Below are 16,288 nucleotides of genomic sequence, written 5' to 3' on the forward strand. Positions count from 1 at the left end.
TAATTGAGCTACTTTTGTGGGGTTTGCACAGAACAGCTGGGAAAACACTTCCTTCCCAATATGTCACGGTATTTTAAGGATAATTTTTCATTTCTGTAGGAAATCTTTCTCTTGCCCTGATTTCTTCTGCATAACCTGGTCATATAGTTCTGGTTTGGTTGAAATTAGTATAAATCTAGCAGGAAGGGGATGCACAGGGTGCTTCTGCGGTCACGTGAAGGGGGAAAAAACATTAGCTAAAAGCAATGGGTTTTGTTACTACAGGAGCATTCTCAAATTAATAGACTTCAGCATTACAGCCTTCACAGATGTGGCTTGAGGCATCCAGAATAACATACTTCTGTTCTGGCACGGAAAACCCGTAGATAACCAGGCACTTTAATCCAGGGTGGCTGTTGTATTGTCACTGCCATTGCTCATCTTGGTATTGATCTGATCTTTGCTGCCCAAATAAGACCATTTTAGAACAAAGAAAGGAGTCAGGAAGCATCTCTGGCAGATGACAGAACCTAGAGGTTTAGCTGTCAGTCTACATTGATTTAAGAAATCGAAGCTTGGTAAAAACTTGGATGTGATATCTATTAGCTTTGTTTCTTTCCAGTGAAGCTTGGAAGCTAAATCAGTCTCCTTGACTTAGTCAGTTCTGGTTAATAATATTCTGTCTTTTGTCCAAATAATATGATGAGAAATAATAAAAACAACTTGAATTGGGTCATACTTTTCAAATGCACCCGTTCTTGGACAGAAGGCATCAGTTGTTCTGTGCCAGTAACCCTAGTCAATAAATTTTATGGAGAGAACATGAAAAGTAACTAGCAGATGAAATTTAAAAGTAGGTGGACACTGTATAATTGGAGTTGGGTTTTGTCCAGGAGTAGAAGTGCTGCTTCTGGAGACGTGCCACAGAAGATGATAATTGGTAGTCACTGCCTTCTGGGTTTGCAAATTGCTCAAAAAAATGACTCTTTAGAGCTCCTTATATGCCTTTCTGCAGACTGGCCTTTACCTTGCAAGTTGTGCATCTGAGTACTGGCCAGATTTAGGCTAATTTAATGAGAATATTCAATCATGTGATATTAGGATTATTAATATTTTATTAATATTATTTTCCAGTTACTGAGGGAGTTGTGGAGTTGCCTTTTTTACTGAAAAGGAGAAAAGGAGAATCTGTTTTAAATACACAGGCCTGTGACAATCTGTAGTTTTAAAAACATTTTAATTGCATGTAATTTTGAAATAGCTAAAAACGTCTGTGCAGGCTCTGTGTTAATGCTATGGCAAGCTCAGCTGGGTGGCTTATTTGCTGATGATGAGACTCTGAACAGGAATAAGCATTTATGGTGCTATAAGTGTTGTTGTCTTAAGACACCTTGGTCATGTATGCAACAGTCTTAGCTGCATGGGAAATGGGAGGATGTTCAATGTGATAAAGCTCTGATTTTAACTTACTGGAAGGTTTTGGGTGATAGCACTGGAGGGACCCCTGTCTGGTGACAAGAGGGTGAGGAGGAGTGCAGATCTGTGGGCTATCTGCAATTCAGAGTTTTAAAGAAGCTCTGTTTCTGCACGAATGGTGATGTGGGGCTGAGAACAGCCGTCTTAGATGAAAGTAAAAATCCAGGCAGCCCAAGAGTGTCTGACAACAGCTGCCAGCAGGAGAGCCTGGGAAGAGCATGGACGGGCAAGTCCAGCACAGTCTGTCTGCAGAGGCTCTTATGCAGCTGCGGAGAGGAGCTGGTATCAAACGGTGAGCCCGAAGGAGAAGGTGGTAGCGGTTCTCTCTGACACTATTTGGGATGAGGGGAGGTTTTCAGTGACGCTCTTCAGCAGGGAGAGAGCCGGGGATCAGCAATGACCTTTTCCTGAGCCCAGGGCTCCGATGGGAACAGGCGCAGGTGAAGCGTCGTCGGGCACGGTGTGATGAGGGACTGAGACCCCTGTGAGGGACGTGTGGGCTTCCCCTTGGGCGGTGGAGGGACAGAAGTGGTACCGAGTGTGGGATTTCTTGCCTCGTGCTACTGGGGACTTAAACCTGTGAGCTTCTGCTGCAAACTGGAAATGACAGAGTTGGGGTTCTAGAATGAATCAGGGGAACTTCTTCCCTTAAAAATTAAAGCAGTATTAGTGCTGTTTACAAGGTCCTCCTGCCATCTTATCTGTAAGAGTTTATGCGGAGCCAGTCACCCGCATTTGGGAAAGATAAATTCAAACTGGAGCAAGGCCAGGGATGATTAGGGACCAGGCTCTTTTCTTAGCAGAGACTGAAAGCTTAGATAAGTACCTAACAAAATGAAGTCTGAGAGAAAATGAGGCTGGCTGTAAACACCAGGGGAAGGAAGGCACTTAAAATAAAAATACAGTCACAAGAAGAAACATGCATAAGACATTTGTAAATAAGCTAGGTTAAAGCCAAAGGTTGTGAAATAGCTCTAGAAGGAGCAGTAAGAAAAATTACAAAGAGAGTTTATTTCAGCAGCAGCAGAGGAGTGTGCTTGGTGCCCTGGGAGGTCTTTCCCAGCTCTGAGTCTCGAAAACCAGCTGCACGTGGTTTTCTATTTAGCTGGATGGCTCTGGGAAATGCTGACTCTGGTCACATCCAGGTGCTTTGGGAGCTTAAAAGAACACGTTGTGCTTCCGTGGTGCCTTTCCCTTGTGGATTTGCAGAATACATGTAGGCTTTATCTTTTCCTTTCAGCTAGACAAGGGAAATAACTGCCTGAAACCCCCAAGCACGATGCTGTGGCTCAGTGTCAGGAGTACCTTAGTGTCTTCACTTCCCTTCTTCAGCTCTTTGAAGTAAACATTCCTGAGTCTACACAGACAAGGCTTTGATGCCTGTGACTCTTGCTACTTCAACCAGGAAGTACCGAGATGAAAAATAACTTCACATGAACCAGCTCCCAAATGTACTTTAAATTTACTGCACATCTCGGCTTGAGAGGTTAAAGCTCAGTTTGGTTGGTTTTTTTTGTTTGTTTTGTTTGTTTTTTAACCTATGTACCCCTTCAGGGTTGAAGGCTGTATTTTGGTGTGGAATTTCAGTAGTAAGGTAGAGACCTGGGAAAAAAACAGTTACGATTTCTGCTCGCTATCCAGCATGGTTGGAATTATTTTTTTCTTGTTATTTTTTTCAGGGTGCATGGATGTAAAATATATCCACACCTCTTTTGAGCCTATAAAGCTTCAATTTATACAATATAAATAAGAGCTGAGCAGCGTGGACTTTGTCGGGGTAGGTGTGGAAGCTGCTGGTGTGGGAGAGCGGTGAGCTGGTGACTGGGTGAGGGCGGCATTGCTGAGGGCCGGCAGAGTGGGGGTGCTGGGGTGTGCTGAGGGTACCAGGGGGGGTGTGCCCCTCCAGGCTCCTCGGGCAGCACTGGGCACAGGTGTCTTCGACTCTGAGAAAGTCCTGGGTCTAAATCCATGGCCATTTAGTTTCCCTCCTTGCCTTTCAGAGGAACAGTTTTCCAACTTGGGAATGGTGAACTCTGACTCTCAGAGTAACCAGGAGTTTAATAACCAGCAGGAATTTACCCACAGCCATGATGCTGCTGATGTTACTTGTGGCAGCTGAATCCTTGGCTGCTGCTTTGAAAACATATGCTGCAGCAAAGTGTGGGTTTATTGTTTCTTCTGTGTTTGTTTGGTAGTTTTTGTGCTTTTGCAACATTTCACCAAAACATTTTTGTGCTCTTGCAACATTTTGCCAAAACAAGCTTGGAACAGCTGATAAACATTGTCAGTGGAAAGTCAAACTCTTCAAAGTGCCATATATTACAATGCATAAGAACATATAAGACTGTACTCAGATATGTAAGTAACTACGAAATGTCAGAATACAAAAATAAATTGTCCATAAAAAAAAAGACATGTGCAAGATGATGAAGTGTTTACTGAAAGAGAATTTTGTATGTGCTGGTAGCTATGCTCTACTCTTGAAGAAAAAGTGCCAGTGAAGCTTTCATAACTGAGACACCGTATAAAGGTAAACACTGTGTATCTGATGTCAGTTCAAGACTGCTAAATTTCAGTTAGAATAATTTAAAGTGAAGTTTAAATTGGAAGCCTTTTGTATATCACTAGAAATACAACAGGTAATGGCTTCCCAATTTTAGGTATTAGATGATAAACCAGATCAATATGACAGTTTTTCCTGCTACCAGGACATTGTGGCCCCAAATTTCTCTTATTTAAACATCTTGCAAGATAGTAAGATATCTTATAGATTTGGCTGAAGACTTCTTCTAAAAACAGGGTGAAAGTCCTAGAATGTTGGTTGGTTGTATTTCTGGAGGCACAAGGTTTTCTTGATCTTCTTGTTCTGGTTTTGTTTTTCTGAAGTCTGTCTTGAGAAAGCCAAAGTCCTTCCCCCTGTACATATAGATGCATGTTTTAAGAAGCTGTCTATGCTGTCTCTTCCCTGCTCCCATGCCCTGCTGCCCTTGCATTGACACATACGTGGCACTGCTTGTGGTGGGCTGCAGACCTGCCTCCTGGATGTGCTGCAGACCTGTGCCTCCTGGATGTGCTGCCCACATTGTGGCCAAGACAACTTGAATGAGTGATTGAGCATCCCACCAGCTCCATGCAAGCTTGAATGTCCCCTTGCACCTGACCAAATCCTTGGCAAACATGTTGTGAAGTTCTGGTGCAGCTAACACAAGATTGGTGTATTTTCTGGAAAACGATAACCATGTTGGAGATGTCAGATCCTTGAGCTCCCTGAGCCAGCTGCCCTCTTGCTAAGGTGCACGTGCATTGAGGAGGTGTCCAGCCTCGTGGTCACCATTGTCATCTCTGTATGCGGAGAGCAGTTGTGTTACTCAGGGTGGTGATGGAGAGCAGGATGTGGGTGGAGGTGCCTGGGTTTCTGCAGGACTTCCTCCACCTAGGCTGCCCTCATGATAGAAAGGCCAGCAGTGCTGCTCTGTGACTTCATGGTTATTTCCCTGATGATAAACCTTAGTTCTTGGCACCGCCTTGCGGGTAGGAGAAGCATCTCTAGAAGAACATACTCTTCCTCACTCTGTTCCTCTTTCACTGTGAACCAAGTGGTGCTTGAGGGGCACTGTTGCAGTGTTTATCTATTCACTTAAGCCTTGGCTGAGGGATGCTTAGAATAGAAGCTGTAAACAGTGCAGACTGCGTGCTTGGTTCAATTTCTTTATGGTTAATCAAAGTCACACCTGCCTTGACAACCAAGAAAAATAGCTGGCACTTTCAGGACACAGCCTTTGCTTTGCTTGATTAATCTTCTGCAAATGCCAGTTTATTATTAGTGCATTCTTTTTGGTTTTTGTTTTTTTTTTCTTCCCTCATTCCAGCGTTCCTGATGTGGTCTGTCACTCCTATCAGCACACAGTGGTTATGATAAAAAACAAAGCAACACCATTTTCGAGCTGTAAATTTATTTTCTGGGAAGATGACACGTACTATTGCAGGGAAACGTTTCTAGAGACAGGTTATAGAGTTTCTGTTTTGGAGCCAAAACAGAAGATTCAAAGTCAGGCTGCCACAGCACAAGTCTCAGAGAAGAAGTTGGCAATGCTATTTGGCCCCACGTCTTCTCTAGAATTTCATCTTGTCCTTTTAATAGATCAATAGTACTGATGGGAGAGCTTCAAAATCAGAAGTTGAAAATCAATATGGTCTGGTTCAGCTTGGTTAGCTGAAATATTACAGAGTGCAAAAAGAATTGTTCCTCCCAGCCTCCACAGGCCTGTGGGTTGGTGGGGTATCTGTGCCCGTGCAGAGGCTGTGGCAGGGGACAGGTGACTGGCTGTGAGGAGGACATGTCACACACAGCACACCTGCAGCACAGGGCCTGTTTCCTAAAACCTGCCAGGTCCAAGGTCTGTGCAGCTGCCGTGTAAATGTTCCAAAGGGTAAACTGTGCCTTGAGGCACCGGTCCGGTGCCTCTGCATACGGAGCTGGCTCAGCTATGTTTTCCCATGTGCCTTCATATGTATCTGCACCGTGGTGGTAAACCTGTGTGCAGCTCTTTTGTTTCCTGCCATGGAAGTGCTGCTCACAGTGACTGCAAGAGTAGTGAGGGAAAATCACTGAAATGCCAGGCAACACCTGCAGGTGAGCAAAACCACTTCTTATGTTATTGAAGCAACACTGGAGTTCTGCAAATGCCAGGGAGCCACATCACTTTATGGGACTCTGATGCCCACAGGGATGGAAACAGCTCCTCACCTCAGAGGGAACCGCTGCAGATGTTGGGACAAAAGTGTTGGTACCTGGACCTATGTGGATTCCACTGCTTAGAGTTTGATTCATCAGTGTTCACTAAAGCAAGACCTATTAAACACTAAGACAGATTAGTCTTGTTTACCCCAGTGCCTCAGGTGGGGATGTATTTTTGGAGATGGATCATATCTATGACTCAGAGGAAACACTCTGAAAAAGGCTATTGTGCTGCTATAGCAACTGCTAATTGTATTCGTGTAGTAAAATGTAATGCTGTTGACCCATAGTGGCAATAAAGCTTTGCCTTCACCTGAAGAAAAGGCCGTGAAGAACTGCTATTGCCCTCACACAGCCCAGGCTGCCCCAGTAGTACTCGTGTGCACCAGAGTTTGAGGGAAGTCTTGTTTTTAAGTTGCTTGCAGCAGTGCAGAAAAACCCTTTGAGAAGGGAACAAGTGTGTACAACTGTACAACAGATAAGAAGTCTTTACAGAAGTAATGCTTAGAAGCTTCTTGCGTTTGTTGTAAGGATTTAATTCTGAAGACCTCAGATTCATCTACATAGCACTGGAAATTCAGAAATTCACAAACCGAATAATGGTGTTGTGGACCGGGGGTTAGAACAGTGCCTTGTGTGTCAGGGTGGCTGCCTTGGCCCCTGTGTTCAGGTTATGAATGCAGCTCTGGTGCAGTCTGTGCTGCAGCAGCACCCAGCAGCGCAGGCACAGGAGAGGCTGGATCAACTCTGAATGGATCAGAGTAGCCATACTCTGGATTTCATTCATGGATCAGTAAGCCCAGCTGCTTACTGCTTCACCATGGAGCAGAACAAGACATGGGTGATATATTCCCTTGCAGGGCAGAAGCCCTTGGGAAGACAAGCCTGCCTCACCTAGCCCTGAGCCTCTCCTCTGCCTGCAAATGCATCTCACAGGTTCAGCCGCATAAATGAAGCTCCTGGTTTATGTTTCACAGAGGCAGAACTGTGGCAGGGACATGGGAGCTGTGCAGCACACAGCAACACAGCCAGGAGCTGCTGGGCCTGGCAGGGGCAGCCCTGCAGTGATGGGCAGTGTCTCTGTGGCTTTGGAAGAAGGGGTTTGGGCTATGTGTTTTACTTCCCATCTCTCTAGCTGGTGCTGCCATGTCACTGTCAAGTAATGCTGCAAATATTAGGGAGCTGAGTCTCCAGGTTAAAATAAATTCCTCATGCAGAGGTACTTATTAATGTTCAAATTTAAATTATTTATGCTGAAGATATCTGCAAACTGTTTTCCACCAGAACTGCGGAAAATTTGGTTGATCTGCATCGCTCAGATGGAGTGGAAGAGAGACTGTCCTAGAGATAAACACAGAAGAATAGCATTGAGAGCCATAACATAGCACTTAATCTGGGGAAGAAGCAAACAGAACAATAAAGCATGAAGAAATTATTTGCTTCAAGGTTTCTCTTCTTCGTCATTCCTACATGACTGCAAACAGTCTCTGCTCAGTCAGTGTTCAAGGGTCTGTTGGTCCCTTTTCTTTCAGCTCTGGCCCTGGACACCCATCAGGTGGAAAAGTCCAGAAACATATAAGGACTTTTGGAATGGGTTTTATTCAAACCTTCCATTAGTATGGCTTGAGCCTAGCCTCTCCTTCCTCATGAAATCTTCCCAGTCCTCATGCAGAAGGGGGAGCTGTGTGAAGCCCAGGGGATCACCCTTCCTTAAACTTGAAATGCATCAACTTGCTGCCAGTTGGGGGCTATAGGCTGATGCACTCCTGGGTCAAGCCTTAAACTACCCTTCCTTGTTTGTCCAAAGTCCTTGTGAATGTGCTGTTTGGCTTACCCAGGACAGGCTGAAAATCACAGCAAAATCATCCAGTCCTGTGATCTCGGCTTTGCAACCTAAGCAATCCCACTTTGTTTGTTGGTCTGGACTGGGGATAATTTCTGCCCATTCTAAATTTGGTTCCAGGGCCATCAAAGATTTTTGGCACTGCACAAAGAGGTAATTCAACTGTAGGTGAGGCTTAGCTCAGTGTTGATCTTTAGCCCCAAGCTCATCTCTTTGTCTCCCTTCTTTCTAGTGCTCTTATCATTCATAATGTTTGTTACAGTGGTTTTCTCATCTGATGGATTGAAAAAAGCTAATAACAGGCCAAGACTTTCAGACTACTTGCTTTCCTTCCCAGAACCGATAGAGAGTAAATGCAACATGACAGGGAAATAAGGTCAGGAAATAATGAAATGTGGCTTAAGAGAGAGTATGCCACTTAACCAAGGCAGATACCTACTATCCTCAGAGGACAAGAGCCTCAGTCGAGTGCAGTTCAGATATATCCTGCAATTAAATATAATTCTCTAAGTGTGTTTCTGTGTAACACTTGTCATGTTGTGACTGCATCCACAGTGGTCTCCTGCATGTATTGTTGTTGGTTGGTTGGTTTGGTGTTTTATTACTATTTGTGGCTGAGCTCTGCGAGTCTGTGCCTGGCATGCTGGCAGGGGTATGGCCCTCAGTCACCTTCTGTGTGACGGTCCTCAGCAGGACTGGCTGATGCTCCGGGCTGGGGAGGGATGCACAGCTCCCAGCTGGAGCTCTGCCTGCCCTGCTCCGTGCCGCAGGGCCATGTCCCCGGGGAGGGGACCCCTCTGCCAGCCACAGGCAGGTCTGGGAGGAGCTCTGGGCTGCCTGCTTGGCCGTGCTGGGAGTCCTGTGCTCCTCCAGCTGCTGTCAGCAGCGTATGGGGAGGCATCAAACCAGAGCAACACCTTTGCTGGGCAGCTTTTAGCAATGGTGCACTTGTCATCTTTCACCTTGTAGGGGAAGGCTGCCATTCAGGTGATGGGGGATGTTTTAACTGCTCCCACAACTGCTGTTTCTGCCAAATAATGCAGGACATTGTGTGCAAAACCCCCGTGTATGCTACCCAGATAAGCTAAAGGCAAAGGTCTGGTGCTTCAGAGATCCATATTTAGGTTGAACATATTCTGTACTCATCTTCGTATGTTCTGGAGGTTGTCTTGCCTCTCATTGCTGTACAAGGCCATAAAATATGTGTTTTTTAAAAATAGAAGGGTTAGGATTTAATCTGGAATGCAAGGAAGGAAGGTGGTGTGAGGATGCCTGGTATTTTTGCTTACACAGACCACCTGCAGCACTGAACCTGTTTTTTACCATCAGAGAAGTCCTAGCAGAGCCTCCATTTCAAAGATGACTCATTTCCTGTTCTGTAATACTCTTACGTATGAGTGCTAATAATACTTCTACAAGTGGAAGTCATTATTATAGAGGACTGCTGATACACTGGCTCATCCTACCTTGCTTCTCTGATGCTATCACAAATAGTAGCCTCTATGGTTTATGTTCTGTCAGAGAGAGTAGCTTTGCTTTCAATCTGGAATTTAATTAACTTCCAAAGATGTGCCTACATCCGCTTGGAAACTGGTGGCATTAACCGAATAAACCCATGTGGTGGTTTCTTTAAGACACTTGTTCCCTGAGCCTTTGTTCGCTGTGCACAGGGCAGGTATGTGCTGGCTGCCCTATGCCCCGGCTATCAGGGGGAACTGGGAGCAGCCAGGCGTGCCGCAGGTGGTGCCCATAATAAGGTAGTAATGTGATTCATGTGACAGGGGATAAAGGATGCAAAGGCAGCAGCAGTTGCTTTTCCAGGCTCTGGTGCTGGCTGGAAGCCCAGCACTCCCCACAGCATGTGCTTTGCTGTAGAGAGGGGGGATGAAGGAATGTGATGTTTTGGCTTTTACCTGGTCCTGATTTGTGAATCCTGAACCCTGGCATCTTTCTTTTAATATGAAACCATTTTTTAAATGGCTGGTGGGAGACAGAGGGATGCAATGTGGCTGGTGACAAATGCGGCAGCAGATTATCATGTTGCTGTTCTGGCATATGGCTAACACCAGCATGGGAAGGATGTTATTTTAAGACCCTGCTTCGTGGTGGAAGTGTGAGAAGCAGAACAGTGAGCCGTCTCGCACAGCAACTGAGCTTTCATGGCAGATGTCAGTTAACCTGATTTCTGTATTTAAGAAAGAAAAGAAAGAAGGATTGCTTGCTTTGTTTTGTAGAGCTTGCTTTGCTTATGTCTGGTTGCACTATCCAAAGGGAGGTGATAGGAAGCCAATACATCCTTCAGGAACAGTCTGAGTGACTGTTGTTCACATCCTTCTCACTGTGGATGCTGAGAGACCGTTGTCTTTGTGAAGAGGGTGCTGGGGAGCAGAGGATGGCAGCACAGCGGCTGCCCTGGGCGCTGCTGGACAGGCTGCACCTCTTGAGGATGCTGGCTGGCTTCACCTCTTGCCTGTTTCCCATTACTACTGCTTGCAGTGACCTGAGAATGCAACAATTTCCCCCAAAATCACCACATTGTAGTGCTCAGTAGCTAATGAATGGAGCCCTCGCTTAAACCTCTGGTGTCCCAAGCAGTGTACAAAAGCTCTTCGTTGTTAGGGAACAAGGCAAGGGAACTGATACTTTATGTCACCCACCCAGTTTTCTCCTTGCTGCCTCCCTGAGGATGCCAGGGTTGTTATCTAACAACCACACGGATGGTGTGTCTTGCTGGGGTTCCTGCAGCACTTTGTGCGGTGGTTGGAGTGGGAGCTGCTGGGAATGGGGGTGCTGGTGCTGCCCTTGGAGAGCTGCTGCCCGGAGCTGGGAGGGACACGGCTGGGCAAGGCAGTCATTTGAAGGTGGTGATGGAAAAATTTCTCTGATACGTGTTTGCTCTGCAGGAGAGGGGTTGTAAGGGATAGGGAGGAAACTTAAACTTCTCTAGCATAGGGTGGGAGCCAGCTGTCCCTCTCACGCCATCCTGTATTGATGCATCTTGTCAGTGAACCCTCCTTTTGGCCCCACTTCTGATCAGGTTACGACATGGTGCAGTAAAACCACCACTTCTTTCACTGTCTGGGATAATGGAAAACCCTTTAATAATTCAGGGGATAAATTCTGCACTTAGGGTGGCGGATTTTGCAGGAAGAAGTACAGAAATAGAGGTTGTTCTCGGGTGGGCTGAGTGGGGATTACCCGCGCTGACGGACAGCCCTGTGGCCTTTCCTCTCCCCAGATCGTGATGTACATAGGCCAGGTCTCTAAGGACATCCTGAAGTGGCCTCGGCCCCTCTCACCACCTGTCGTCAAGCTGGAAATGAGGACGGATGCAGAGTATGGGATGCCTTCCACCCATGCCATGGCAGCTACTGCCATCTCCTTCTCCTTCTTCATTGCAACTGTGAACCAGTACAAGGTAGGGGGTACAAAGAAAAAAAAAGGCACATGTTTTTGCTTCCAGCAACCTCCAGAAAACCAACAAATCTAAATCTGTGGCCACTTCCAGAGGAGCTCTGTATTTATTTTCACATATGTGTATCCTTCCCTGTTTTGAGAGCCTGTTTGTCAGACAAGTAACAGCAGTTTCGCTGCACTGAAACTTTAGGCTGCTTGGGGAGATCTCATAATTATTTTCCCCAAACCTTCAGCCTTTTATCTTTCTAAAAGGTTTATTTACTGGAAATTAATTTCTGCACGATGATTATTTGCATTTTGTTTTATGAATCCAAACATGTGTTTCCTGTACTCTAGCAATAATAACTTCCCGGCTGCATTGTGTTTAAGTGTATTTCTCAGCCCTCTCAAGTTTATTTCCAAAAGAAACCCATGTAACCAAGAGGCCTCGCAATACGGCATTGGAGTCTCGCTGCCGCAGTGTCCCTGGGTGTCCTCCCTGCGGTGCCAGCCTGTGTGCAGGGACAAAAGGTGGCCACCCGTTTGATGAAAGGTGCTGTGTCCTGGGGCTGTAACTCATGGCAATGGAAATATTTGAATTACACCAAAATCTCTGAATTAATTTAACAGCCAGACTCATCTGGTCCCAGCCTGGTAATTGTGCAGTAACTGGTGGAAGCAGCTTGGCAGTGGGATGGGGATGGGCAAGAGGAGCCATAAGATGGGATGTTTGTCAGGTCTGGAAGGCCAGATCCGTCCCATGTGTCAGATCAGCCCAAAAGACCTGCTCAGCAGCGCTTTCTCCTCCTTCTCCATCAATAAGCCACCAGTGGGACACACAGCTCTTCACGGGCTGTCTCATTCTTCTTGGAAACTGCTGTGAAACAATAAAGCTGCTATAAAATAATTAAATGATTTAATTGCCTCTACAAAGAAGGGAAAATCTACCAGTACATTACATTATGCTGTTGTCTTCTAAAACTGCCCTAGTCATCAATTACTTATCTGGACTGGGTCCCAGTCTGCCTGCTGAGGAGGGAAGCAAGTGGGCATAAATCCTCCAAAGGCTTAGAGAAGTGTAGAAGAAACAGCATTTTATGGGCTGGGAGTGACATCTGCAGTGGGTCTGAGCTCTCTGTTTTGGAAGCTAGGGTACATCAGGGGAAAGGGTCAGATACAAGTTGTTATGCTTTAAATCTCCACAGAAGCATTTTTGCGCTGACCTATGGCCACCCTAGTCACTCATCAGCCTCTCGGCAGCAGATGGAGACTTTGTGCCAAATAGGGTGAACTAATTTCATTTATTTATATTTTGGATTGGCTTATTATTTTTTCTGAAAAATCTCCTTTATGGCCAGAAAGGAGCCTACCAGCCCACTTGATTTTAGAATTTGAATGAGTGCATTAAGGGTTGATATGTTAAGCTTATTCTTTACCAAATGTGTGGGGTGTTTTGTTTTTTTTATTTTTCTTTTTAAATGTTGTTTTCTTTCAACACTTCTTTCCATGTTCATAGGCAACCCAGAGAGGGAATTAAGCAAAACCAGCTTCACAAGAAGACAATTAAACCTCAAGTGTCATAGGGAAGAGTGGTTCTGACTGCTCTAATAGCTGGACTGCGGTTTCAGCCCAGACATCGATTTTGACTACTATTATTTTGACGATGGACTATTGACCACACTTCTGGTCAGGCTTTGTGTGATTGCCTTCCCCTCGGGTGGGCTGAGGCTGCAGTTCAACCTTGGGCATCGCCTGTACAATGTGCTCTGCCTTTTTTAACACGGATTTTGCAGGTGGATGTTGTGGGGAAAAATTGTGCAGATACCCTTTATTTCCCAAGTTTCCCCACACTAAGACTAGACCTTTGCAAAAGTGGACACCACAGATAAAGAAAAGACCTTCCAGCAGGATTGCACCTTGGCCGATGTGACATCTTGTCTTGGGTCACATTAACCTCTTTGGGAAAGCACAGCTCAGGAACACAGCACAAGATCCTTATGTCAGCCTAGATACCTGGAGGTTTTATTTCAGATATATACTGATGTTAAAGTGGGTAAGGGTATAACGTGTTTTGTTTTGTTTTCTTCCCCTTTTCACAGTACCCGTTCGAACTAGGCCTGGCAGCAGCGCTTGTGTTTTCCACGCTGGTGTGTCTGAGCAGGCTCTACACGGGGATGCACACAGTCCTGGTAAGGGTGCACTGCAAGGTGCCATGCCGGTCCTGCCCATAGCTCTGCTTGCCTACAGCCCTCCCCATCTACTCTTCAAGCGCTGTACCTCTTGCCTCGGCTGTGCCGCTGCAGGGGTACAGGAGTCGTGCCACTAGATTTCAGGCTGTACATTCAAAGGCAGCTGTGAGGAAACCCTCAGGCTATTGCTATTTGAGTCCGCAGGGGAATTATTCACACAATTAGGGAAGCAGGAGTGCGTGCAGGGTGAGGAGCTGGGTGAGGTCTGTGTGGCACTCAAATTGTAGTTCCCTATTTTGAAATTTTAATTGCGAGGAATGCACTTGGGCAACTGAGGGTGCTCCTTAGCTAAGCCTTTTGTGCAATAGTATCACTGTTGTTAGCAAGAAATATTCTGGGCTGGTTGAGCCTGGGAGTGTCAGGGAAGGAATAGTAGGTCGGTGAGTCACACCAGGGACCAGGGGAGAGCAGTGGAGAGGATAAAACATGACAAATGAGCTGCCCTTGGGGAACGGAGGGGACAGCAAGTCTCGTGTTACCATATGGGGATGTGGCACTTAAAAAAAATATTATCACAACCTTCTCGTTTTCAGCTGGTAGGAAGCTCATTCTCAAAGAACTGAGATGCACAAATACTTCATCCTAAAATAATCATAATGTATTGGTGATTTTATAAGACAGACTTGTTGGGCACAGCTGTTTAGAGATGTCAGCCCTGTTTTAAGTACAGATTTCAGTGTGACTTTGCTTAGGCAGTAGCTGGTTCCTCCTGATGGGAGGAAATGTTATTGAGTTGTTACATACAGCAGTCAGAGGGGTGGTCCAGCTTTCCAACTCACCAGGTACTTCCTTGCAGTTGTTTGATATGCATTATTGCATATCCATAAATAATAGCATTTTTTTCCTAAGTAATAATTATGTTTGTAATAAAGACACTTGATGACTGTAAGAAAGGGAGCCTTTATGAGATTAAGGTTATCTATAAAACAGAGGTTAAGGTTCTCTATAAAATATAGCTTGACCTGACGTTCGAGGCCTGGTGGATCAAAACAATATCTTAAATCGAAGCTGGAGACACACTTTCTTGGCTAGAGACCTGAAGTTGGTCAGTAAAAATTCTTTGCATACTTCCCTTGCTGGTCCATCATAATGAAAGACTCCTCTAAATTTAGATGGATTTTAGGGTAAAGAAGAAGAAGTAATTTCTGCCTTTGACGTGATAAAAAAGGTCTTTAAAATAGAAAAAGCTCCTTAGTCTGAACTAGTGAGCCATGCTGCCTTTCAGAAGGGCAAATGTGCTTCGTCGGGGCGTTCATCCCGTGTGTGCCATGGTGGGGATGGAGCTGGGGAAACGTCTGATGATCACAGGCGCACAAATGCAGCCCCGAGCTCTGTGGTGCCATCTGTCCCACCTGCAGTGACGGGTTCTGCCGTCCCACTTGCAGTGACAGGCTTGCTCAGGGAAGATGTGGTTGAGAGCCATTTGCCATGCTTTAGAGGTGGCTCCCACCCTGACCTGCCAGAGGCGCCATGGGGTCACGGTGCAGCAGCCGCTCGGACAGCAACGAGCTGATGCACCCTCTATCTGAAGGATTTTTAACTGAGCTCTTAATAGAAAATGAATACCAACAGGATATAATAATGGATCAAACAATCATAATGTTTTAGTAAAGCAAATGAATGGGTTACCTACACCCACCACCTTAGTGTAACTGAATTTTGCCTGTTTGAGGAAACAGAGAAGGAGCAGCAAGGTGGTTGCACCACGCTCTGCTACAGCCACTGCTGAAGCTCCGCATGGGGGCTCATCTTCTCTGGTCTTAGCTCGACAAATCAGTCTGTATTTCAGCATTGTTGGTGTTGCTTTTGGATCAGGAGCGCAGTCATGTTCAGTAAAAGAGATATTACAATTGAAGACCTCCTGGAGATGCAGGGAGCCGGTATGAGAGCTCTCTGCATCATTATAGGCATATCAGAATTAATAGTACACTTAAGGAAAAGGTAATAAACACCCATTGCCTGGGCTGTTACCAGGAGACGGTCACCCAGGCAGAGAAAGGGATGGAAGCAATACACTTGCACTGCTGGGTGATAATTTAATTACAACAAGCCACCTTTGCCACTGTAACAGGAGAATATCCCATGTCCATGAAGAAGCAGGGGAAAGGAGAGTCCTTCCTTCCAGGTCTTAAATGATTAAGTCTGAGGAGCTGGCAAAGAGGGACTGAGGGAATCTGGAGTTACTTGGAAAGGGCAAAGTAACAATGTGGATGCATTTTGAAGAAGGGAACGTGTAACATTTTAGGAGTTTGTTTTTTAAGGAAGAAAAAGCAACTGAAGACACTAGGACTGGGCTTTGTTGTGGTGGGGGAGGTTTTGTTTTTCTTTTATTTTTTTCTGTTTTCCCACCCCCCAGACAACTGTATTTTTAAAAATATCACTTTACTCTCCATCTTAAAAATCTGGTCCCATTTTTGATCCCTGTCTTGGTAAGATGAACATGTTTTTCTGTCTCAGCATTGCTGGAGCACATCTGAGTGTTCTCATATTTGAAATGATGAGCGATGGTGTTCATGTGCGTACACAGTATTCCAAAAACGTGTGAGCAAGATAATTTTAAATCCTATTGGGAAGAACCTCATCAGCCAAGGGCAGCCCCTAAAGCAG

At 45.5% G+C, this 16,288-nt stretch overlaps 1 protein-coding gene across 1 annotated transcript in view; it reads left to right on the forward strand.

Annotated features, from left to right (window-relative positions):
• The window catches only part of SGPP2 (sphingosine-1-phosphate phosphatase 2), a gene marked incomplete at both ends in the record, with an annotated part of 32,299 nt that overhangs the window by 12,287 nt on the left and 3,724 nt on the right, over positions 1 to 16,288 (forward strand). The window contains 2 exons of the mRNA XM_080349759.1: positions 11,275 to 11,454; positions 13,532 to 13,621. Of these exons, the coding sequence (XP_080205885.1) occupies positions 11,275 to 11,454; positions 13,532 to 13,621 (270 nt within the window). The remainder of the gene's footprint in view (positions 1 to 11,274; positions 11,455 to 13,531; positions 13,622 to 16,288) is intronic.

The sequence above is a fragment of the Nesoenas mayeri genome (genome assembly GCF_963082525.1).
Source record: "Nesoenas mayeri genome assembly, chromosome: 9".
NCBI lineage: Eukaryota > Metazoa > Chordata > Aves > Columbiformes > Columbidae > Nesoenas > Nesoenas mayeri.